Source organism: Silurus aristotelis (genome assembly GCF_946808225.1).
Source record: "Silurus aristotelis genome assembly, chromosome: 2".
Taxonomy (NCBI): domain Eukaryota; kingdom Metazoa; phylum Chordata; class Actinopteri; order Siluriformes; family Siluridae; genus Silurus; species Silurus aristotelis.
In genome coordinates this window covers 21,267,607-21,291,456 of record NC_139575.1, presented here as the reverse complement: position 1 = coordinate 21,291,456, position 23,850 = coordinate 21,267,607, and the positions used below count along the sequence as shown (strand labels likewise).

The window sequence follows — 23,850 nt, the reverse complement described above, 5'->3', positions numbered from 1 at the left end:
GGCTGTCAATCAATTAGAATATTTAATCACATGATTCTCATGATTATCTCACGATTATAACAACTAAATTGCACATTTTTATCTGTTCTAAATGTAACTTAAATTTAAACTTTTCAAGTTTTTAATACTCTAGTCAACATAGGCATTGATAAAAATGGATGCTTTATGCAAATGTATGTTTATTATTAGTGAAACCAGACTCAGCGTAGAGCATATTCATACAAAACAGGAATTTACTGGTTGACATGCATTTATTTGTAGGCTTTTCCATTTTTAGTCATATAGCATTCCTGAATGCCTTTATATTTAGTGTGGGCCATTATATTTGTATGAAAAACTGTTTATTAAAATACATAAAAAAAAAAGACTTTCTGCTGATGATTTGATTGTCTTTCATAAAACTGGTGCCAATCTGCTCTTCCACTGCCAACCTGCAATTATTGTCCCAACACACAATCGCAAGCAACGCAAGCAACGTTTTGGCTAGATTTGGCAACTTTTTATTCTCCTTTAGCAACTTTATTTTTGTAATGAGCCTGGCAATAAATCGGGGCAGACATTAGTGTCTCTCCTGGACTCGAATTAGGGTTCTTTTTCTCAAATCACATCACGTTGTTTTGCCCCAACCCTGGTGTTTAAAGCTTGAATGAGTTGTACTCGAGTACGTTCCGAAAATCACTGATCATTAAGGCTTCCTATGACCATTCAATGATCAGCTCACAACTTCTTTGTATTCTTCATTATATTGTGTTCTTTATAATAATCTCTCTTCCTTCCTGGTCACCCCGTGGCAGTTTCCTTCATGTTTATTTCCACTTAATATACAGCCACAACTCCTTTTCTTATTCAAAAATAAGTCAATAATTAGTTTGTGGTGACCGAAGACACATTCTTTTTATACTATTTTATATACTGGTGAAAAAAATCTATTAAATTGTAGATGTCTCCAGAAAATGTTTCAGTAACGTTTTAAATTGACGTTAATTACCAATGGTTGTCCCATGAATATGCAAATAAGGTCGCCATTACGTCACCTGGCGACTTTCAGCGCCTTTTTTGAGCATGCACTGCCTACTTTTCTCCTTAAAAGAGTTACTGAAAGAGTGTATAGGACAGAACGTGATAAATGTGTGTGAGTGAGTGAATGTACCTGGTTTGACGGTCTTTATGCGGATGGGCTCTCTAAAGTGGCGGATCACGGCGTGCGTGTCTCGGTTGGTGAGGCCACTCACGGGTGTGCCATTGACCTCCAGCAGCACGTCCCCGTAGTACGGCAGCGAGCCGACGTGACACACGAGCGCGTCGAGGTCCATGTGTCCGAGGAAGGGGAAGAGGCCATGTTCAGCACCACCGAGAAGCTCGACCACCGAGCCGAACTCCCCCGCGCCTCCCCACGACACGGCACACTCGCGCACTTTGGCCGACCAGTGCTTTTTCCTCTTCAGCGCTTTGGACATGCTGCTCCCGGGTTCTCCTCTGTTCAGCAGGAATCAGGTGCACAGCCCTAACATCAGCGCGCAGATGTCCAGATGTTGCTCCTCCAACCTCATCACTCACAACCGAGGCTCGCTACATGACCCGATCTCCGGCTACACACACTTCAAATCTAAAGAGCGGAATTAGATCCTGAATGTTTAATTTAAAAAAAATTATTCTGATATTAAGTTGAGCAAAATGATATTAAGCAGATGCTCCCTGTTTGCTTACAAGTTATCCAAGTTCACACCAGTAAACACAACAAAAACTGATTAGGGGAAAAACGACAAGCTTCCCTTTTTTTTTTTTCCCCAGTTCACCGGCGAGCATCAAGTAGGCTGTATGCATATGATACTACTACCTCACGTGCGACCCTCTCATGGGGAAGGGCATTACTGTCAAAATGACATCACTCCAAACATTACATTTGGTCTCAGAAACGAAAAAGCGCGATCAACACATCTGTAGCTGGATTGGCTGAAACTGTCGTTCCGCTTTCATCCGGTCTCCGCGCACCTGACATCACTGACCAGCAGCTGATCATGGACATGGACTCGGAGCGGATCGAAGGTTCTTGCTTTATTCTGCCACAGCACGCGCTTCCTCCTGATCTCCAAAAAAACCCTCCCCGGGCTCGTGCGATGATTTCATGCAGCCGTTTCCGACGCGCGCGCGCACTCAACTACCGGTTAGGCGAGTGCGTGTCTGAGTCCCTATCTCTCCGTCTGTGTGCGTGTGTGCGCGCGTGTGTGTGTGTGTGTGTGTTTGTGTGTGTGTGTGTGTGTGTGTGTGTATATATATATATATATATATATATATATATATATATATATATATATATATATATATATATATATATATATGTGTGTGTGTGTGTGTGTGTGTGTGTGTGTGTGTGTGTGTGTGTGTGTATTTGTGTTTGTGCGTGCGTGTGCGCGCCCCCCTGTCAACAAACACGTAAAGCGCAGTTGACGCGGCCCTGTGATTGGCTGTGTGGCGGGAGGTATGTAAATCAGCCAGGCGATCAAACCAGTGTATAGTATACAAAACAGTGGGGAGGATTAGCCTGCCACAGGTGGCGCACTATTTTAGTACTATACAATGTTACAAAGGATATAGAACAGCGTTTTCCTGTCTTATTTTTCACCACTTTTTTTATGCAATTCATAAAGGGGGCACCCACACACACACATGATCTTGTGTGTGTGTGTGTGTGTGTGTGTGTGTGTGTGTGTGTGTGTGTGTGTGTGTGTGCGTTCATTTTCAATAAAATGAAAATGTAAAAGTTTTGATTCTTTTAGTGCGGCCCGGTACCATATGATCAACAGTTGGGTACCGGTGCATAGCCTGGTGGTTCTGGGTCCCTGCTCTAGAAGCAGAGATGGTAAAAGTGCACGTCCTTTACTCAAGTAGAATTACAAATACTCATGTTTTAAAGGTTGTAAAAGTTGAATTACTGACTAAGATGATTCCACTCAAGTTAAAGTAAAGAAGTTTAAGCTCTGATGTGTACTTAAGCTAAAATTAGCCGTTACTACTTCTTGTTTTAGTGTCATGCTGGTAACTGGACACCATGTTAATATATTAATATAAAAGTATTTCATATTTCGTTACCTAATAAATGTTTTCAGGCTGAACAACCATCATATAAAACACAAGCAGAGTAAAGATGATGATGAGGATCAGGTGATCAGGAATGTCTCTGTTCTCAGTCATGTTTGCATCACTGACTCCCTCTGTCTCATCCACATTAACCCCATATTTCTTGTTCTCTTCTGCCTCACTCATTGTGAGCTTTGAAAACTAGTCTACATCTGTGGTGTGTGAGAGCCAGGAAATGACACACCGGTGGTAGGTTGAAAAAGCTGCACAATGACAGAAAAAATGTTGATGGACTAAAAACGACACAGTGAGAAGAAAAATTATTGACATTTCACCAAATAGATTAAAACTAAAGTAACGAGCCTGTTTTAAAAATGTAAGAGGTAGAAAGTTATATTCGTGATATTTGTGTAAAAAAATTTATGAGTGAAATTAAAAAGTTGTCCAAAAAATAAATAATGAAGAAAAGTACTGATACCAGAAAAATCTTCCTACATACAGTAACTAAGTATTTGTACTTCATTACTGGCTCTCTCTGTTTAGAAGGGTGAATATGGCCGTGCAAGAGAGTATTCACATTTCCAGCATTTGGCAGACATGCTTTGGTGTTTCTATTGGCTAGTACATTCAAGCAGGAGACCAGATATAAAACTGGTACAAAAAAGTTACTAGCTACAACATGTAAAAATATATGCCTTTGTGAAAGTGGTCCCACCACAGCTGACATTATTGAAAGCTGATTTTATTCAGCTAGTATTGATAGGAATGTTTTACTAGCTAAAGCTATGCTCAAAACTCATACACTCTCATAAATTAAGGTACTATGGTTTCTTGTTGCTGGATTTGGTACAATTAAGGGTACACAATTTCCAGCTTCTGCATAAAAGAATGTATAATTAACTTTGCACAGTGAATTTGTACATTTGCTGTACTTAAAGCTCTTTGTAGACAAAAAAAAAAGAAAACGTTTTTAAAACGAATCTGCATAGCCAACGTGCTCATGCAGCTGAAATGCATGACAAATGTATTTTTTAATCGCCGAATTTCAATCATACCTGCCACTTATTCTCTATTCATCATCTTCATCCTTAGTTTGTTCCTGTGAATTTGACTATCATTGTATATCTGTATTCACTCTCATCATCATTTCCTCTCATCACCTTATGCCGTGTAGGCTTGCTCATCACTTTCCTCATCATTAACTCCAACTCATCCTCACTATTATCCACTGGGAGTACTACCTCTGCTTTATACTTCTTTGAAGTGCAGAAGAGAAATGGACATACAGTACAGACCAAAAGTTTGGACACACCTTCTAATTCAAAGAGTTTTCTTTATTAAAATTGACTATGAAAATTGTAGATTCACACTGAAGGCATCAAAACTATGAATTAACACATGTGGAATTATTTATGGAATTATATACATAACAAAAAAGTGTGAAACAACTGAAAAATGTCATTCTAGGTTCTTCAAAGTAGCCACCTTTTGCTTTGATTACTGCTTTGCACACTCTTGGCATTCTCTTGATGAGCTTCAAGAGGTAGTCACCTGAAATGGTCTTCCAACAGTCTTGAAGGAGTTCCCCAAGAGATGCTTGGCACTTGTTGGCCCTTTTGCCTTCACTCTGCGGTCCAGCTCACCCCTAAACTATCTCGATTGGGTTCAGGTCCGGTGACTGTGGAGGCCAGGTCATCTGGCGCAGCACCCCATCACTCTCCTTCTTGGTCAAATAGCCCTTGATGCCTTCAGTGTGACTCTACAATTTTCATAGTCATGAAAATAAAGAAAACTCTTTGAATGAGAAGGTGTGTCCAAACTTTTGGTCTGTACTGTACATCTTGACCTACCAATAAACCTGGATTAAATTCTGAACTTACGAAAAAGGTCTGGAAAGTTAGTAAGTTAGAGGGTTAATTTTTACTACATTTACCTAAATATGTATGATATTTTTATTAAAACGTAGTGCTGCACCACATGTACACACCTGCTGAAATAAGACTCAAATTGGTTGCCCCTGGCTCATATGAACAATTATTGCTTTTCTATAAGTTAGTAGGGTAGTAGGGTCCTTCCCTCTAGAGAAAGCACTCCCCTGATGCAGAAAACCATATTGTTGTTGATACTATAAGGGTTAGTGCTTTACATTATTTTTAACACCTTTCTTTTGACTTCATTCACATTTTCAGGTTTAAAAAAAGTAATTATACCTGGTTGAAAAGGTGTACCACTAATGGCATCACCCCAGCAACAACATACCATTAAGTGCAGGAGCATGCTTATTTGACTTTAAAGCTACAATATATAACTTAATATTCAAAAATACAACATTAAAGAAATCTGTTCAAACACAGCGGCTGTTTAGAGTGTTTGCACCTACAATAGCATACATTCTCTCTCCATAGCACCACCTAGTGGTCCACTGAGGTAACACTACCTTTTCCTACAAAACATCCTGATCCTTCAATTTGCAGTGACTTAATGAGGCACTTCACTGGCACACAGACAAACCTCTGCTGATTTCATTTGGCGCTCTGTAAATTAGCTTAATCTTCTGCTTAATTAAAGACGTGTAAAGACAAGCTGAATTTAAGACCTTCACAGCACATCCTGTTTCCTCTCAAAGCCAAGCGTTTAAAATTTGTCAGCGTTCTCACTCAAACAGCCACCTGGAGTCATCCGTAGTAATGTGCATTTTGAATATTATATTAAAAGAAAAGTGGTTGAAATAGAAAAAAAAAAGGAAGGGGAGTCGAGAACAAGCACAGCTGTGATCATATACTTAGCACTTAAACAATTTGGAAGTATTAAATTGATACATTTCACCTGGTTTTGGATCTCAGGCTGCTCAAAATACATAATTGCACAGCATTACTGTCACTTGAAGTTTCATGTAGTGCACTGGTAGTTTGCATAAATATCCCCCATGGTTATATATGAAGGGTGCAGTATGTTGCTGGTTGATGGAAGGTACTAAAACCCACAGCAAACTCAGTTTGCGCGTGCATTATTGATGACAGAGCAGCACGGTTTGGCGGCAGACTGAGTTAGAAGCTTTGATCCCATCACCAGAAAATTCTGCGCAGCACTTCACCCATAAGGCTGGGAATGAAATCTGTCAGGTGAAGTGTTTAGTGGGATGTAAACATGTCTAAACTTTTTTTTTTTTTTTAAGCCAGCCAAAACTTTACTTTTCGTTACACTGTTTTGACCCGATTCAATCATGCTATTCCAAAAGTGCTACCAAGCTAACAGTTGTGCCAAATTGTTATTAGCGCTCGGCAGTAGAACCGGCCTAAACGTGACTCTGCACAGTGGATAAACTCAATTTGCATTTTATTGTTTAATATGCAACATTAAAACAGAAATTTCTTTCTCCATGCTTTACAGAATGTACAGGTATAACATCTGGAAAAAGAAAATACGAAAAGAAAGAAAAAAAAAACATTGAAGCAGCACTGGAATAGTGTTGAAGCATTAATGCTGAACTTTGGTTTAAATTCAGAAAGACATACTGTGAATGAAAATGTTGCTTACATTTGTGCCCTTCAACTTAAACCCTGACAATTCCTATGAAGAGAAGTTTTGCAATTACTCCGTGAAATCCATTATAACGGTACCATTAGACACCTGTATAGAACGGTGAATTTACTTTGCCTTTAATTTCTGACAGCAAAAGTGCACAAGTAATTGCAGTGCTTTGCTCTACCGCTATTAACCCTAATCTTAACAGCTTTTAATACCTGGAAAACTTCACCAAACCATTCATCTCTGGCAGCACGCACCCGCTGCTACTGTTCACAAAACTAGCAAACAACATTGGTTTTGGGTAGTGACATGGAATGAAAGATCATGTGCAAAATCAGAAAATAAAATGGAAAAAAAAAATCTAGATGCAATACATCAACATATGATCAATAAATTGAGATTATATTCGAACATGAAAATGGCTTCAAACGATATGACAATGTGGCACCAGCAGACATTTATCAGCAAACAACTGAGCAACAGCATATTCACTTTAAATAAATAGAACATAACACAGAACTGATTCATAGTGTATCTGGTTGTAGTGACATAATGCTGCAGCACATTTCACAACACACATTTTACAATTATATGTTACAGTTTCTTCTCAGTCTTTCTCTCTCTCACACACACACACTCTTTGGAACAAATTATCCTCCTATGGGATGTGCAGCATTTATAGGATTGTACCAAGTGTGGACGAAATTGGACAATCGCAAGCAAAAAACGAAGAATGCGACGCGCACTGAAAGAAACATCAGTCATCGTACTATAAACAGAAAGTGCTAAAATGACCAGGATGAAATCTATTGAGGAGAGGAAACCGTTCGGACTGGATCCACACAGAAAGCTTATTTCAGGTTCATGGTGGAACATCTATGTAAGCAGAATAAAGAAAAACGTTCTGCCACTACATACAACACTGTTCATTTATAGTAGACTTGTGACACCAAAAAAATTGAAATATACATAATTCAGGAATGTGGGGAATTACAGTCCAGACAAAATATCAATAACTGAATGAGGTCCGTAAGCAAAAGTATCATATCAGCAGTGTTTTTTTTTTTTCATGCAAATCAAGAGTCACTGAACTTCTGTGGTCACCATGGTGAGAATGATTAATACTGATATGTCACTGGACGTACCTGATTCTGTCCCTAACTCATGAGTTAATGGTGCTCCAGAGTGTACATTTTAAACAGTATCACTGTTAATAAAAAAAAAAAAAAAAAATTATAAAGTCTGTGCTACAGATAGGTGCAATCTGGCAATCAGCCCAAAGCCGACTGAACGAATGAAATTCAGAATTAGACGAAGCACTAAACCGTGCCTTCAAACCAATATAGTGCCCTAAAAAGGGTAAAATGCATGGGAGAAAGGCCTAAATTGTTTGTACTGTGTATACAGTACTCATACATATATTAAACAGTACAGTGGCTCTTATTTGTAGAATCTTTCAGATTCTACATAGTGAAGAGAAATAGCTTCAGGGGAAAGCCATAGCAACAGCTAAAGGACTGCATACTAATAGGAAGAGGAAAAGAAAAGAAAAGAAGAAAAAAAAAAAAAACAGGAATGCAGTGTATTTGTATTTAAAAAAATAATGTGGCCATGTACTATATGCTTATAGAGGACCCTGTAAGATTGCTGTAGCTGGATTGTCTATGTTGCAATGTTTTACTACATCTGTCAGATATAGTGCCTTTTTTTTTTTTAAACAAAGAGGGAATGGGATACAAGCTTCGTGAAAAGCACTTAAAAGATAAATTATTAAAATATTGTCTGACAAAGAGTAACTTCATTTTGTAATATTGGATAGGAAGCAGGGGAACCACATTCCTTTCCAATAAAGGAAAAAAAAAAAAAAAAAAAGGCCACTATGCCACCATCACCTGCTCAATGTGACGAACTGGAAAGAGTTATGCAAAGTGGATATTTGTCTCCATGACAGCATTCGACTGCCTGAGCCATGTCCTCCTACATATATTCAACAATACAGGGATTGATTTGTACAACGGGTCCTACAAGGACATGGGTCACCACTTTTTAAAGCCAGGGCAGCATAGAAGAGGGCTGGCTCAATGCTTTGGCATACACATGGGAGTTCTTGTCCCCTGCTGTAGGTTTGGGGGAAACGACAAAAGGTGGCATGAGCAAGACTCTTTAAAAGAAAGATTACATTCAGAGTCTTAACTTACACCAGAGGATTAGTTTGCACAGAACCAGTGGGGAAAAATAAATCATTGCGCGATCGTAGAAAGGGCTGTTCACAAGAAACACACATACATTCCAGCAGGATCCAATGAGGGGACGCTACAGAATGTAAACAAAGAAAAAGGTGGAGTTTGGATTTCCTTCTTTTTTTTTTTGTGTGTTTTTTTTTTTTTTTTTTTTTTGACAGAATGCGAGTTTTGTTGGAAGAGGTAGTGGGATTGTAGGGCACGCTGAGCAGGGTGAAAACGCCGGGTACTGGCTGGGCTCTATGTGTTTGGAGGGTTGTGATCCTGAGGGTTAGTCCTGTACAGGGCTTCCTCTAGCCCTCCTGTTCTTCTCTCCTGGTCATTCATATACGAGGGACCTGTAGTTGGATTGTGTACAGTCACTGCGCCTGGCGGCAACTCGGAGGAATGAGGGTCTACTCCATTCCAAAACGATCTGCTTGGAACATCTGCAAAAACAAAACAAAACAAAAAATCGGGCTATGAGAAAGCATGAACAACACATTATTTCACAATGTGGATAAAAAAAGTACAGATACAATGCACTGTTTCCTCCACAGAATGGTCACCTGCCAACTCCCAACCACCCTCCAGCACTTCTCCATTACATGACAGCTAACAAACCAGTGAGAGTAAAAGCTGACACATGCTTCTTCCAAAACAGATGAAGCCTGTCAATAGCATCTCTTCCAACTGCTGTTCAAGCTGTCACAGGCTAGTGTAAAACACTGACTAAAACATACAAATCTGTCTTCTTCCATATATATTAGCCTTCAGACCCCAATGATTGACTAACGTTGCTGTGATTGACAAGAGCATGCCATCCCTCCTACCCAAATGACGCACCCAATTTTGCTCCCTTGGCTACAAGCCACAGAGAAGCAAATGTATTGCATGCACTTGATTTAACAATGGAACAATCTCCAGAGCGATTTCCTAATTAAGTATAATTCTCTTTAGGGTATACAATAATGGCACTGTAGATTCTACATAACGCACTACGGGTTCTACCACCATTTCTACCCAATCCTTCAAAAATTGCATGTTGGCATTTGGTATAGCATTACCATTTAGGACCTTTTTTCTTTTTTTTAATTCCTTGTTTTAATTAAAAAGTTATTTCAATGAAATATAATTGCTTTGATGACATGCAGTTTGACTAAACAATGGCAGAGAAAATAGAGGAAATTCAATGTCATACCAAATATTCAAATATGAATTTATTGCCTTTAAAAATATAAATACTATTAAAATAATAATAATAGAAGAACCATCAAAATAAAATAAATTAGGCTTAATGTTTTTCATGATCGATAAAAACAAAATAAAATAAAAAGATAAAACATTTTAAAACCCTGGTCACTATACGAATACATGCTCCTCACCCCTATAAGTGAGTTCTCTGACCTTTGCTACTGTAGTGAAGTAAAGCATGGTGCTTGGGCTCCTGAGGTTCCCGAGTGATCAGGTCGTGCAGAGCTGCATCCTCATGCTGCCCCTCTCTGCTTGTGTCTCTGGGCAGCTGGGCATCCAGCGCATCATCTTCACTCAGGTAGGAGTAGTGGCAGTAGTCCCGGGTGCGAGAGTAGATGTTGGCGTTGTCATAACAGTCTGAGCAAATCACCAAAGGAGCGCTGCCACCTGACAGATCAGGACAAGCCAACAGTGTGTTAACATCTGTTCCCGTTTTTTTTCTCTCAAACATAAGAAATGTCTAAAACATCTAACAAATCTATATTTTCTTCGAACAATACTGCTAGATTGAGGCAGAAGTCAAGCAGATCAGTAAATATGTTATTAGACAGTATAAACCAACATGAACACAGACCATTGGACATATGCGCCAGACTGTCCCTTGGCTCGCCCGGATGGAAGCTGCTGCGCCCAGCAAACAGGGACCCAACACGATTACCCAGCATCCCACTGGTCTCTGGGTCCATCTCTCCTCCCACCTCGCCATAACACACACCTATGACAAAAACTACATTACATTAATGTATATTCATTTTACCGTAACGTTAAAAACTATTTAAATGGAGCTGTGATGCTTAAATGAGAAATGTCCCATTCAGGAATCTGTACCCAAGAAATCAATTTATGTAATTTTCTCCTCACCATCCGTTCCTTTATGAACATAGCCATTGGTCAGGGAGGGCATGAGCTGCTGATGACTGCCTGCCTCAGAGTTGCTGTAGCCTTCCTGAGGCTCAGACAGCGTGCCCTGGGATGACAGGTAACTAGGGATGTCTGCTGGCAGGTTCATCTCATCTGAAACACACAAGATTACACGGTATATTTGTCTGCGCACATTAAGAGAAACATTTGAGATGCTGCTCAAAAGCAAAAGATCAATCAACCAACAGACACAGGCCTGAGAAAAACAGGCTAGTGATTACTGTGGAGTTTTTTCTGACTTTGTGTCTGTATGATATCTGAAAATGAGACTTCTAAATATAAGATCTAACACACCTAAAAGAAACTAATTAGACTGGGATTTTATTTACTTTGCTAAACAAAAAGAACAAAAGAATACTCTAAATGAGTATGTGGCTTGAAATAAGGAAAGCCTTTTGGATACTAACGCAAAAGCACTTGTTTTAACTGACCCAAAAAATGTGTCACTTTTCTCTCTCTCTTTTTTTTTTTTTTTTTTTTTTTTTTACATCCACTAGGCACTACTCTAACTGGATATGAAATTACCAAATTTGAGACACTTTTGCTCCTCACTCTACTTTCTACTTGATGTTCGCATTAATTAGTATTTACAGTCCACCAGGGCACAATTTAGAAATAATTTGCATTCTGCCTCTCAAATTGAGTTGTTGCAGTAGAATAAACAATGACCATCAGCAGACTAACATTGATTTTGATAATGCACAAAACATTTATGCCTTAATTACACCTGGCTTGGTTCTGTTTATACACAAGACCCATTTGTTATGACGAGCTAGAAAGATACAAACGTATAAAACATAGTCTGAAATGATCTGATCGCTACCGAATCTCTTATGAATTAATCTCACGAGGATACTGTAACGACTGCTTCTGCCCCAGACTCAGCTTTCTGTATTATTAAAAAATTAGGACTCTTATATAAAGGAATAGGGAATAACACAGACTTGCAGCTTCTTAGAGCCATTGCAACCTTATATAATAAAATATATTCATATTTTTTTTTTATTAACGATTCAATTATTTGTTAATTATTTATTAATATAATTTTTCATTATCCAGTGTCACCCAGAGGAACATGGAATTCACTTTACAACTGGTTCCTTTACTATAGCACAGGATGATACTGGTAGGATTCAGTTGTTTGCAAGAAGAAGAAAAAAAAGATCAATTAAAGTATTTAAGTTGATTTGAACTTTTCTGCTAAATGAACTTTTGAGATTATTACATGCAGACATTTTCTGTAATCACTTTTGGGTTTTTAATAACTTTTTAAATCTTTGACGGTTAGCCTTTCGTCTGAGTTAATCTTCTCATTTCGAGCTAAAAACCCGATCCAAAATTATTACTACTCTGAAATAACACAGACCAGCTGCTCCATCCCTCAGGCTTCATGGCTTTATCCTTTTACGTTCCACGTTTAGAGCTTTATGCATAGTTTCAATTACGGCTGCCACAGTTTTGATCCATTTTAATCGGGGCAAATTAGAAAATTAACTTTTCTAAAGGGTACAGAACATTAACCATTTAAATAGAGTTGCTTCAGATTGTACTGCATAAAGAATAAAATACTTGAAAAAGATCACCCTTATTTTTGTCCTCTTTTTTAAGATATTCATCCAAGATTAATGTCAGATTGGCATTATGAAAATGCTGCAGCGCAAGTAAGGCTTTATCTTTAAATGCGCTGTTGCAATGGAGGCTGAAACGACATTACTAAATTGCTTTTAAATCTCCAGTGGCAACAAAGTTTCAAAAAAACTCAGTAACAGTATGTAAAAAAAAAAAGGCCAGCTGACCACACCAATCAGATCTCCGCTAGCCACCTACCTGTGTTAGTGATGCTGTAATCTTCGCTCTTGCGTCTCATGTGATAGATGACGATCACCCAAACCAGAGAAGTTCCCACCACACAACACACAACCACCATCACCACAATGCCCACTGTGGTCCAGCCATCTGGATCGTAGCCACCAGGAGTCTCGCAGTTGGGAGAGGAGGAGACGCTGAGGTAGATGTGTCCTCGCTCTGTGCCCAGCGTGTTGGACATAACGCACGTGTATTTCCCTGCATCGGCAGACCTGGCGTCCACAATAATAAGCAGCTGATTGGTTGCGGCAAAAAAGTGGCGCTCGGTCAGCAGCAACGGGCCGTCGTCTTTTGTCCAATTCAAGCGTGGGGTGGGGCTACCACGGGCTATACACTGAAGAACAGCCGTCTCACCACGGGCTACTGTGCGATCTTCAAGAGGGCGCTGGAAAGACGGTGTCTCTGTGTGGTGGAGAAAAAGAAAGAAAGAAAGAAAGAAAGAAAGAAAGAAAGAAAGAAAGAAAGAAAGAAAGAAAGAAAGAAAGAAAGAAAGAAAGAAAGAAAGAAAGAAAGAAAGAAAGAAAGAAAGAAAGAAAGAAAGAGAATTATTAAACACCACAATGCATTTTAATTCGTTAGAGAAAAAGCACCCCAGATCGGTATGATGTAATGTCATTAATCATGTGGGTCAAAAAAGCAGAGCGTACCCAGCACAGTGAGTGTGGCATTAGCTGATAGACTGCCTGCCTCATTTTTGGCAGTGCAACTGTATACGCCCATATCCTCTGCCTTCACGTTGGCGATGAAAAATGTGTCGTCTTCAGGCATGACATGCATCCTTCTCTCGCGAGCAGCGGGGAAGTTGATACCGCCATCCTTCTGCCAAGCAATCTGGGGGGGAGGGTGTCCCTCTGCAGCACACTCCAACCGTGCCACAGTGCCAGTCCGGATTGTCAGGTCCATGGGGGTCTTCAGGAAGGAGGGCAACTCTGGTAACAGTGCAAACTTAAAGTTAAGGATTCCGTTATATGCAATAATTCCAAGGACAATCAGACACACAACCCCATGCACATAATAAAAAGCACAAACAACCCCCCACAAATTCCTATTAACCCCTATACATATGCATCTGGTTTATACCCCTCATTTGCAGTTCTATAATATTATTTAGGTCTGAATTTCTTTTTGTTTCTGGGTGCTGCTGGAGCACATACCTCTGAATTATGGAATGACAGAATAATCACATCACCCAGGCTAGCTTCCCAGAGGGCTACATAATCTTTGCTCTACTGAAATTGGAAATTAAATTAGGAGTCCAGAAAACAACCAAAGAGAGATAAAAGATCTAAAGAGCACAGGCAGAAAGAAAACTTATTTCACAACCAGCAAAAGCAAAATTGTCTGTGAGGAGCACAGCAATACCAAAGCCTAGAGGGAATGCAGCCCAATATTCAGTTCTGATTGACACAGTGAGAAAATAAAGCCTTATAAAGTCTATTCATAGAAAGCCTAGAGCGCTTTGATGTGTAAACAGCACTGCATGTCATTTGTGACTAAAGAACTTTCCCAAATCTAAAATTAAACACAACCCTTAATCTTAAAACCAACACTGCAGTCCCACATGACAGCTCATGAGTGAACATACCATTAACAGTCACTTTGGCCTCAGTGGAGTAGTTGGCACTGAAGTTGTTGGAGATTACACACTGGTAGCGGCCTTCATCAGTGAAGTTAACATTTAGCAGATGGAGCATGCTGGTATAGATGAGCTGCTGGTCTTGGTAGCGAGCATAATTTTGCACCAGCACATCAGACAGCACCTCCTTGTCTTTCCTCCAGGTGGTGTTCAAGGAGGAATCGCTAGTGCTGAAGGCAGAACAGTTCAGAGTGACATTGGTGATGCGTAGGGCCACCACGGTCCTGGGATTCCCACTAATCTGTGGTCGAGGAAAGCCATCTGAGAAAGAGAAAAGGAACGTTTATTTTTTTTTTTAGAAGTGAAAAATTTTCATTTTAGTCATTTGTAGTTAATGTAATTTCCAGGGTCTTTCTAAATTAAAGGTCTAGTCTCAATGACAAATATCAGTAAGGTTTCCCCCACTTAAACCTATGCAGCTCAGATCTGAATTTTTCCACTCCTGATTACCTGATGGAGGAGGAAAAAAAAAAACCCTGAAAGCTCTCACTAGTAGCGTTTAGAGCAGAAAGGCTTTACAGACTTAAACAGACATCCACGGCTCTACTGAAATGTGGTAACAAAAAAAAAAAGTGTAAAATAAAACAAGGACCATGAACTTGGCATTCATCAGCATTGTCAGCTGTTGAATCTTAGTAAATAAGGAATTTTATGTTGATGGTTCTTCACAGTGATGTACATGATCTCACTCACCGCACACAAATTCATCCAGGGATACACTAAAGACACTCCTGCCTGACAGTGAAGTGGGATATGCACATACAGCGGTGCATGACTGCTGGAAAAGGCTGTGGGTGAGCCACTGGCTAAACCACCTCAGACTGCAGTCACAGAGGAGACTGCTGGTGTTCAAATCACTAAGGGAATAAAACACAGTATACTTTGTATTAAGGTTGGTGTTTCTTACAGTGTTTCTTTTGCATCAATGCTATTCCTTTTTGTGCTTTCATGGATGGATGGAAAAACAACAACAAAAAAAACCCCAAAAAACAGGACGGAATAACCAAGCTGTTTGGGTCTCGGGATTGCAATGTCATGCAGTCCATGCCAACAGCATATTGGATCTTGCGACCCAACTCAGTATTACATAAATACCTCATAGCCTCAGATAGTTTTTTTTTTCTTCAGCAAATGACCCTTTGCACCCTATCTAGCACTGACTTGGACCATCCAATAGACAATGCAATTAATTATGTTACAAAGATTAGTCATTTTAATATTACTGTAAATAATACAATTAATATAATACAAATCTATTTAAAATGCGGAAAACGCATTCTATGCATATTACAATCAATATTACAACCTAATGAATAACCCCACAAGGTAAAGTATAGTGCAATAAATCCACCATGTACAAAACTTAAGATCAAATGAAGAATATGTGCACACTTACAAGGATTTGAGTTTCAAGTGAGAGAATGATTTAGGATGAAGAGAGATGATCCGGTTCTTACTTAAATCTCTGTGGAGACACAATGTTCATAATATCATTTGTTGAGAATTGATTCTCACGTTTTGTTTTTAATAATATCCCATATTATACTCCGAACGAAGTATTAACATTCAGTAAATTGTAAAGAACATGAAAAGAAACATACAGATGCTCTAGTTCTTTCAGGCCCTCGAAGGCCTTCTCTGTAATGGTTCTGATGTTGTTCATCTGAAGCACCCTGAGAAACACACACAGACACTGGTTTATGCTATTGCATCTGTAAAAGTGCGAACATGTGAGTGCGTTGTGGGCAGGCAGTTGTGTGTCTGCCTTCAAACTTGCACATAATGTTAACATACTCAATATAGGATAGAAAATTAAAGTTGAGATTTTATGCCATGTTTGAGGAAAGAGCTGAAGTAAAAGCACATTTTCTTAAGTGTGTTTTCCCCCAATTTACCTCTCAGACTCTCTATTCCAGAGTTAAGTATAAACACAGCATTAATCCTGAATGACTGGAGAAATTAAGTTAATCGATACTGCTTATTTCCAACAATCTAAATGCAATCAGGTTTAAATTCAATCAGACAGTTAATTTTCCCTCCCCAAAAACAAGAGGTCAAAGACGGGTCGCGTTTCAAAAAATTCTAAATAGACTAAGCGCCTACTTGCTGCACTGCATCGACCTTCAACACATAATATAAACCCTTCTTAATACACCATTCCGAGCAGCTGAACTACATATATGAAATACCACAACAAAAGAACTGAAAAATACCACTTACAATGTGTTGAGCTTTTTCATGCCAGCAAACAAACTGACCGTGTCCTCAATAACAAGAGATATGTCGTTGCTACGGAGATCTCTGGGGGAAAAATAATAAAAAAATGACAGTGATTAGTAAATCTTCAACACACACTTCAAAATTCACTTCACATTTAAGTGAGTTTGAGCTTTAAAAAAAAAAAAAAAAAAGAATTTCTGTCAACTGCTTTGCATCTAGAAAGTAACAAACGTGTGTGATGATGGCATACACCACAAGTATACAAGCCTAACAATAATAGGTCAGTGAGGGGGCAGGTTTTCATTCCAATCAAGCATGAGCCACACCTGATTCCACCTGTTGATCTTTTAATAGACCATCAAATGTGGCTTCCACTTAGTTGGAAAACCTTAAGAAGAAAAAAATAAATAAATAAAAATTTCACAAAACATGCACCCATCTCTCTGCCACTGAGACTAGGTACCCCATACATATGTAAGCGTTAATCTCTCTAGGTCCTAAAAGTACAAGGCAGGAAATAAATGGGATGATTATGCTAACATAGTTCCCCAGTATAGAATAAAATGGATCCAAGGGTAATAATGCTGTAGCAATCTGACCCTGAACAGTAACAAACAAAACATAAATCCAGGTGTGGTTATATGACCAGGCAAAGCTTTAATGTGTGTGCGTGATGTGTTTTCTCACAATGTGCGGACATTTGCTAGGCTGTCAAAAACCCCCTCTCCCAGGTGCGTGATGCGATTCTCGCCCAGGTTTAGAGTCTGCAGCAACCCGAGGCTAGAGAAAGCCCAGTCCTCGAGACGACTCAAGTGATTATAGGACAAATCTCTGATAAACACACACACACACACACACACACACACACAATGATTAAAGAAAAACTTGATTAATCTAAATAAATAAATATATAAATATGTAAACTATAACTGCAAATTATTTGCTGGTACTAAGAAAATAACAGGACACCTGTTTTCTCAAAAATGCATCAGAATGGATGTTTAGAGGCAGCTGTTTTTACATTTTGAAAAAGAGATTAATGATTATATAGAAACTAAGGCATTTGTCAATTAAGTACTTTTGTAACTGGGCAAATTGTCTGCCTCATGTTTTACTTTTTACACCATAATTATACTCACTTTAATTATACATTGAATATTTGCTTATTTTGAATGCATAATAAAACCCCCAACTTCTGCCTTACTGCAAATAGGTTTTGAAGTAAGTTGTACTTCTCCGTGAAGAAGAAAAAGCTTTAAAAATTAATGATAATGTTAATAGGTTAAAATACAAGTTATATTATCTTCAACTGGAATAAAAAGCTTTCTAATATGAGCAGCTCTCAGCCCCTGCACTGTGTCCGCTTCAACTTCCCCTATTAAAATCTGAACCGCGGAAGCTGCTGAGCGAGTTCACCGGCTAAACTAAACTCACTGAGAATACACCTGAGAAACCCAAAAGCATAACGAATGTACGTGACTCACAGTTCTTCCAGGCGACGACAGAACTCCCAGGCATCGGCTCGGACAAGGCCGATGTTGTTGTGGCCGAGTCGGAGTACACGGAGCATGTGTAAGCCATAGAGCCAGCCCTTGTTTAACTCGGTCAGGTTATTGTGTTCCAGCTCTCTGTACAGCCAAAAACCAAAACACTAATTAGTATCGCCAAGAGTTAACATTCCACCATCCCACAATAACCACTCTTTAATTCATTACCACGGGTTAGTAAATGAGTTAGAACAGTGAAATCGGCAAACTGTTTTTAGAACTGGAACGGACATCAGAAAATATCCACTAGAATCCACTCACAATTCCTCCATATCAGCAAGTCCAAAAAGAGCTCCATCCATCAGCTTCGTGACGCCATTCCTCTGCATCTTCAGAGACTTCAGTGTCTTCAGTTCTTTAAAGACCAAACTGTCTACCACTCTGATCTTATTGCGTTTTAACTCCCTAATACAAACGAGACACATTTCTTTCCAGTCAGTGTGGATTTATCCCAGCAGTACTAATAAGTATGCCAAGTATCTCACTAAACTTTTATATGATGTAATGAGTTTTGAACTGCAGCGTAAAGGCAACTATTTCACACCGACAGCCACTGTTTGTTATTCGCTGCTATAACAGTAGAATGAAAAACAATTGTACTTACAGAATTTGCAGTTGGGACAGCGTGAAGACTTTAGCCGGCAGTAGTGAAAGGCGGTTCCTGTTTATCTTCAGCACGAGCAAAGAGCTGATGTTGTTAAAGCAATCTGGCTCTAGAGAGCTGATTTTGTTGTTGCTCAGATTCCTGAATTCGAAGACAAAACAAATCATTTGATAATATGGACTCTTTATTGTTATGCATCATTAATGAAATATTGGTTAATGAAATACTAACATAAAATAAATAAATACAATTTAAAAATCCCACTCAAACCAGTTTTTCCCTTCTTTCACAACATAATTCGTGAAACACACTCATTTGAGAGAGAAAAAAAAAACATTTCAGGCTAATTTTTTACAATTATAATATTGGATTAATGTCTTGGGGTTTTTTTTATGGACAGAGAAAACAAACCGCTTATGCAATACGCTAGATTATAATCACTACGCACTATTGCATGGCTTGAGTGTTATTGAAGGCAATTTTGGTGAAGCCTGAAGCCAAAATGCCAGAGGGATTTTTATAATAATGGCAGATTACAGATATTATGAACCCTTTATTTTGAAAAAGCTACTAAAAGCTATTCTACTGCAGACTCTGGTATTATATGAAACAAAAAGGATGTACAGGTATTTTAGCTGCATAGGAGGAAACGATCCAGCTTTTAGTTCAGAGATGAAGTTTGAGCTCAGGTCCAGACTTTCCAGGGCTGAATAGGACAGAAGCTGTTCAGCGACCACTTCAGAGATTCGGTTATAAACCCTGAACACACAAACAAGAAAGAGAAACATTACTGTACATAATTCTAGGTCATTTCACCCAGCTCCATGATCATTTAAGCATTGCATTTGTTTTAATTAACAAAGCTATCCGAACAGATTAGTTCGTTCTATACACAAAAACAAGTGTTTCATTCAGTAAAATGGCTCTGTGCCATGGATAACTGGCTATTTTCCATTTTAACGACCAATTTAACCATTTGCCAAATACACCCTCTAGCAAGCATTCGCCCTGTATGACAGCTACCAACCAGGGAGGGTGAGAGCTGCACTATATGGACAAAAGCACTGGGACAGTTGGAGGCACATGTTTGTACAGGTCATCAAATGAATTTGCAATAAATTCTCCCTTTAATTCAATGAGAAAAAGGCTAAACTTGTTCCAGCATAATAATGCCCGTGTTCACAAAGCCAGCCGCATGAATATATGGGTTACATGGGTTATAGTGGAAGATTTTAAGTGGTTGGTTATAGAACTCTGACCTCATTTCAATCTACTGAAAACTTTTGGGGTAAAATTGGTGAAAAAAATGGTGATTGCACACCAGGCCTCCTCGCCTCACCCTACATCGGCACCTGACTTTACTAATGTCCTTGCATCAGAATGAGCAAAGATCTAAAATCTAGTGGCACATCTTCCCAGAAGAGTGGAAGATATTATAACAGGAAATATAAACTAAATGTGGATGTTTGAAAATCACACGGTCAGGTATCCACAATCTTTTGTCCAGATAGTGAATGCTTTTTCTGAGACGTGAGAAACCAGTTGTTAATACTTACAGAGACAGCACAGTGATGTTTGAGGAAGCATCTCCAAGGAAAGGCACACTTGAGAGCTCATTATGATTCAAAGACCTAAACAGAAAGAACAGGTTAGGTTTATTAACAGACGGAAAATAAAGATGGATCGGTAATGTAACACAGTATGCTAATAATTTTTTTTTTTTTAACACGGTATAATGTTATACTTTGGATAGAACAACTTTGAAAGGAAGTCTTTGTTCACCACATATATCCATGCTTTAAATAACATCTAGCATAATTTAGCACCAAAATCCATTTTACATGAAGAATAATTATCAACAGTGTTCAATTATTTTTTTATATTTCTAATAATTGAAGAAACCAGAGTTCATTATTACACCAATACCAGTAAAAAACATCTTAAGATGCTGATTTATTTTTAAAACACTGATCGGGTTTTTGTCCTTGAAACACTTTTGTGTAGGACTAATTTCTTATGCATCTCGTTTCAAGTTTTTAGTTACAAAAGTCATTTTTAAACTTGTAGGAAAAGGCTTGAGCTGTTGATATGCAGCAAATAGAGAGAAAGAGAGGAGAAATGAGAGCAAGAATATTTATGTTTGGTTGTTCCATTGTTTTGTTTTGACACCAACAATAAACAAATTAGAAAGTTCACACCTTTCTGCTATCTCTAAAGAAAAGTAGTTCCCAAAAATATTAGTTAGTAATATAAGTTTCCTAAAATTATAGTTTTCTCATTTCTGAGTGGCGTATTGGACAGCAGGCAAGTTTTTCTGATATTTCAGTTAACTTGGCCAAATAATATGCTCTAACGTGCACAACACCTGACAGGACCTGAAATTACTGCATATCGTAGAGTCAAGCATAAAACAGTAATATGGTATAAATTGGCAATTACAGTAACGCAATTATAAGGACTGAAAGAAGATAAATGTTACTGAAGCTAGGGATGTGTGAAATGTATTTTTTATATCTTAATGAGTCTTTATGCTCACCAAATTAGGAACACAATCTGTTCTATAAAATGGTTGTTTGGGTTATATCGGCAGTAAAAAAAATATTGCGGGGTTTTGTATCGCGGTATCCCGACAGACTTGTTTATCGTTCTAACCTTAGAGTGGAATCAGAACCAGAAACTATTTATAAACCCACGTTACACGGGACACGTTTAATTGCTCACTACAATATCAATGACTTGCACAGATATACATTTTATCCCCAGGACACTGAGTGAGTATAACTAAGGTTGTTGTGTAGTTTATCGTTAGCTACGGGAGACTCCACAGCAGGCCAGGCTTCATGTAAACATCCACCGCGTTCGCTTCGGCCTGCGACTTACACATGAGTGACCCATGCTGGAATTCCCACAGGAGGCTCAGCCAATGTTGTCCGACTGCAGTCCAAGAGTTTAGTACCGTCTGAAGTTTCGGAACAGACACAGGCTGAAGGACACGGGTCCAGGCCGACAGCAGCACTCAGTATGATCATGAACAGGGCCTGGGGGATGGGCCAGGCCGCCGCCATTTTGACTCTCTCACTTACTAACAGTTCGTATTTACGGCATTAATAAGTGAAGACGGATATAAATAAGTTTTATAATGCCTCAGAATTAGCGAGTGAGTTCCATGCCAATCGACAGCAGCAACAAATCCGCTCCGAAATGAAAGCTGAGCATCTCTGATCCATGGCTGGGCTTCTTTTCCGTCCTTTCCTACGGAATTTCCTTCCCCTTCCGCCTTCCAGTCTGCTGCAGCTCCGAGAAGTGTTTCCTCAGCCAGAAGACAATCAGCTCACAAAGTGCCAAAGTCGCTGTTAAGCAGCGTAAATCAATTCGTTATATATATACACTTGTCTGGAAGCAGCAAAAACAGTCCTTTGTTTTGAAACGCTCTCCCACCACTTTTCCGCAAAGGAAAACAAAAGCGTTTTCCCAAGACAACATGCGATCTCCTGTGCACTACAGCGCCCCCTCATTCGCGCATGCGCATTGCAGCATCAAACTATGCGCCTGTTGATCTGCAGATGGCAGTGGTCACATTTCTAGTGTTTTGTTTTATGTATTTTTTTTTATGTATTTTTTCTCTACATTCAATAAGCACAAACCTCTGCAACTAAAACTTTCTTTCGGCTTCTCCCGTTAGGGGTCGCCACAGCGGATCCTCCGCACGTTTGATTTGGCACATGTTTTACGCTGGATGCCCTTCCTAACACAACCCTCCCCAATTTACCCAGGCTTGGGACCGGCACTGAGAGTGGCTGGGGATGGTTCCCTGACCGGGGATCGAAGCACAAACCTCTGCAACTAACTTGACTAAATAACATTCTTCTTTTTCTTCTTTCGGCTGCTTCCATTAGGGGTTGCCACAGCGGATCATCTGTCTCCATACCACCCTGTCCTCTACATCTGCCTCTTTTACACCAACTACCTGCATGTCTTCCCTCACCACATCCATGAACCTCCTCCTTGGCCTTCCTCTTTTCCTCCTACCTGGTGGCTCCATCCTCAGCATTCTTCTACCAATATAATTTATGTTGCTCCTCTGCACATGTCCAAACCTTCTCAATCTTGCCTCCCTCACCTTGTCACCAAAACATCCTACATGCGATGTCCCTCTAATAAACTCATTTCTAATCTTATCCATCCTCCTCACTCCCAACGAAAACCTCAACATCTTCAGCTCTGCTACCTCCAGCTCCACTTCCTGTCTTTTACTCAATGCCACTGTCTCTAATCCATACAACATCCCAGGTCTCACCACAGACCTATAAACTTTCCCTTTCATTTTTGCAGATACCCTACTATCACAAATCACTCCTGTCACTCTTCTCCACCCACTCCACCCTGCCTGCACTCTTTTCTTCACTTCTCTTACATACTCTCCATTACTTTGCACTGTTGACCCCAGGTACCTGTATTCCTCCACCTTCTCCAGCTCTTCTCCCTGCAACCGCACAACTCCACTGCCCTCCCTCTCATTCACACACATGTATTCTGTCTTACTCCTACTGAGTTTCATTCCCCTTCTCTCCAGCGCATATCTCCACCTCTCCAGGCTCTTCTCAACCTGCTCCCTACTCTCACAACAAATCACAACATCATCCGCAAACATCATAGTCCAGGGAGACTCCTGTCTGAACTCGTCCGTCAACCTGTCCATCACCACTGCAAACAGGAAAGGGCTCAGGGCCGATCCTTGATGCAGTCCAACCTTCACCCTGAACCAGTCTGTCGTTCCTACTGCACACTTCACTGCCGTCACACTGTCCTCATACATGTCCTGCACCACCCTCACATACTTCTCTGACACACCTGATTTCCTCATACAATACCACAACTTCTCTCTTGGCACCCTGTCATACGCTTTCTCTAAATCCACAAATACACAATGCAATTCCTTCTGTCCTTCTCTATACTTCTCCATCAACATTCTCAAAG

The 23,850-nt window shown here is 39.5% G+C and overlaps 2 protein-coding genes across 3 annotated transcripts in view; both read right to left on the bottom strand.

Moving 5' to 3' along the window:
- magi3b (membrane associated guanylate kinase, WW and PDZ domain containing 3b) overlaps nucleotides 1–2,205 on the bottom strand; it is a 121,126-nt gene extending 118,921 nt beyond the window's left edge. The window contains exons 1-2 of one of the 2 annotated variants that reach the window (XM_083528973.1): nucleotides 1,708–2,205; nucleotides 1,151–1,606 (exon numbers count right to left, since the gene is read on the bottom strand). In XM_083528973.1, coding sequence (XP_083385099.1) covers nucleotides 1,151–1,457 — 307 coding nt within the window. In that variant the 5' untranslated portion in view covers nucleotides 1,458–1,606; nucleotides 1,708–2,205. Of the gene's footprint in view, nucleotides 1–1,150 lie in introns of both variants that reach the window. The other variant, XM_083528974.1, reaches the window with a different exon arrangement.
- A 4,192-nt stretch (nucleotides 2,206–6,397) lies between these two features.
- On the bottom strand, nucleotides 6,398–22,405 carry lrig2 (leucine-rich repeats and immunoglobulin-like domains 2). The gene is made up of 18 exons (XM_083535186.1): nucleotides 21,754–22,405; nucleotides 20,430–20,504; nucleotides 19,498–19,632; nucleotides 18,874–19,014; nucleotides 18,531–18,674; nucleotides 18,207–18,350; nucleotides 17,410–17,553; nucleotides 16,723–16,803; nucleotides 16,104–16,175; nucleotides 15,899–15,967; nucleotides 15,196–15,359; nucleotides 14,452–14,763; nucleotides 13,514–13,795; nucleotides 12,828–13,268; nucleotides 10,941–11,093; nucleotides 10,654–10,794; nucleotides 10,233–10,466; nucleotides 6,398–9,274 (listed from the first exon to the last, which is right to left on the bottom strand). The coding sequence occupies exons 1-18, from the start codon at nucleotides 21,936–21,938 to the stop codon at nucleotides 9,087–9,089; spliced, it is 3,105 nt and encodes a 1,034-aa protein (XP_083391312.1). The 5' UTR covers nucleotides 21,939–22,405; the 3' UTR covers nucleotides 6,398–9,086.
- Nucleotides 22,406–23,850: the final 1,445 nt, after the last annotated feature.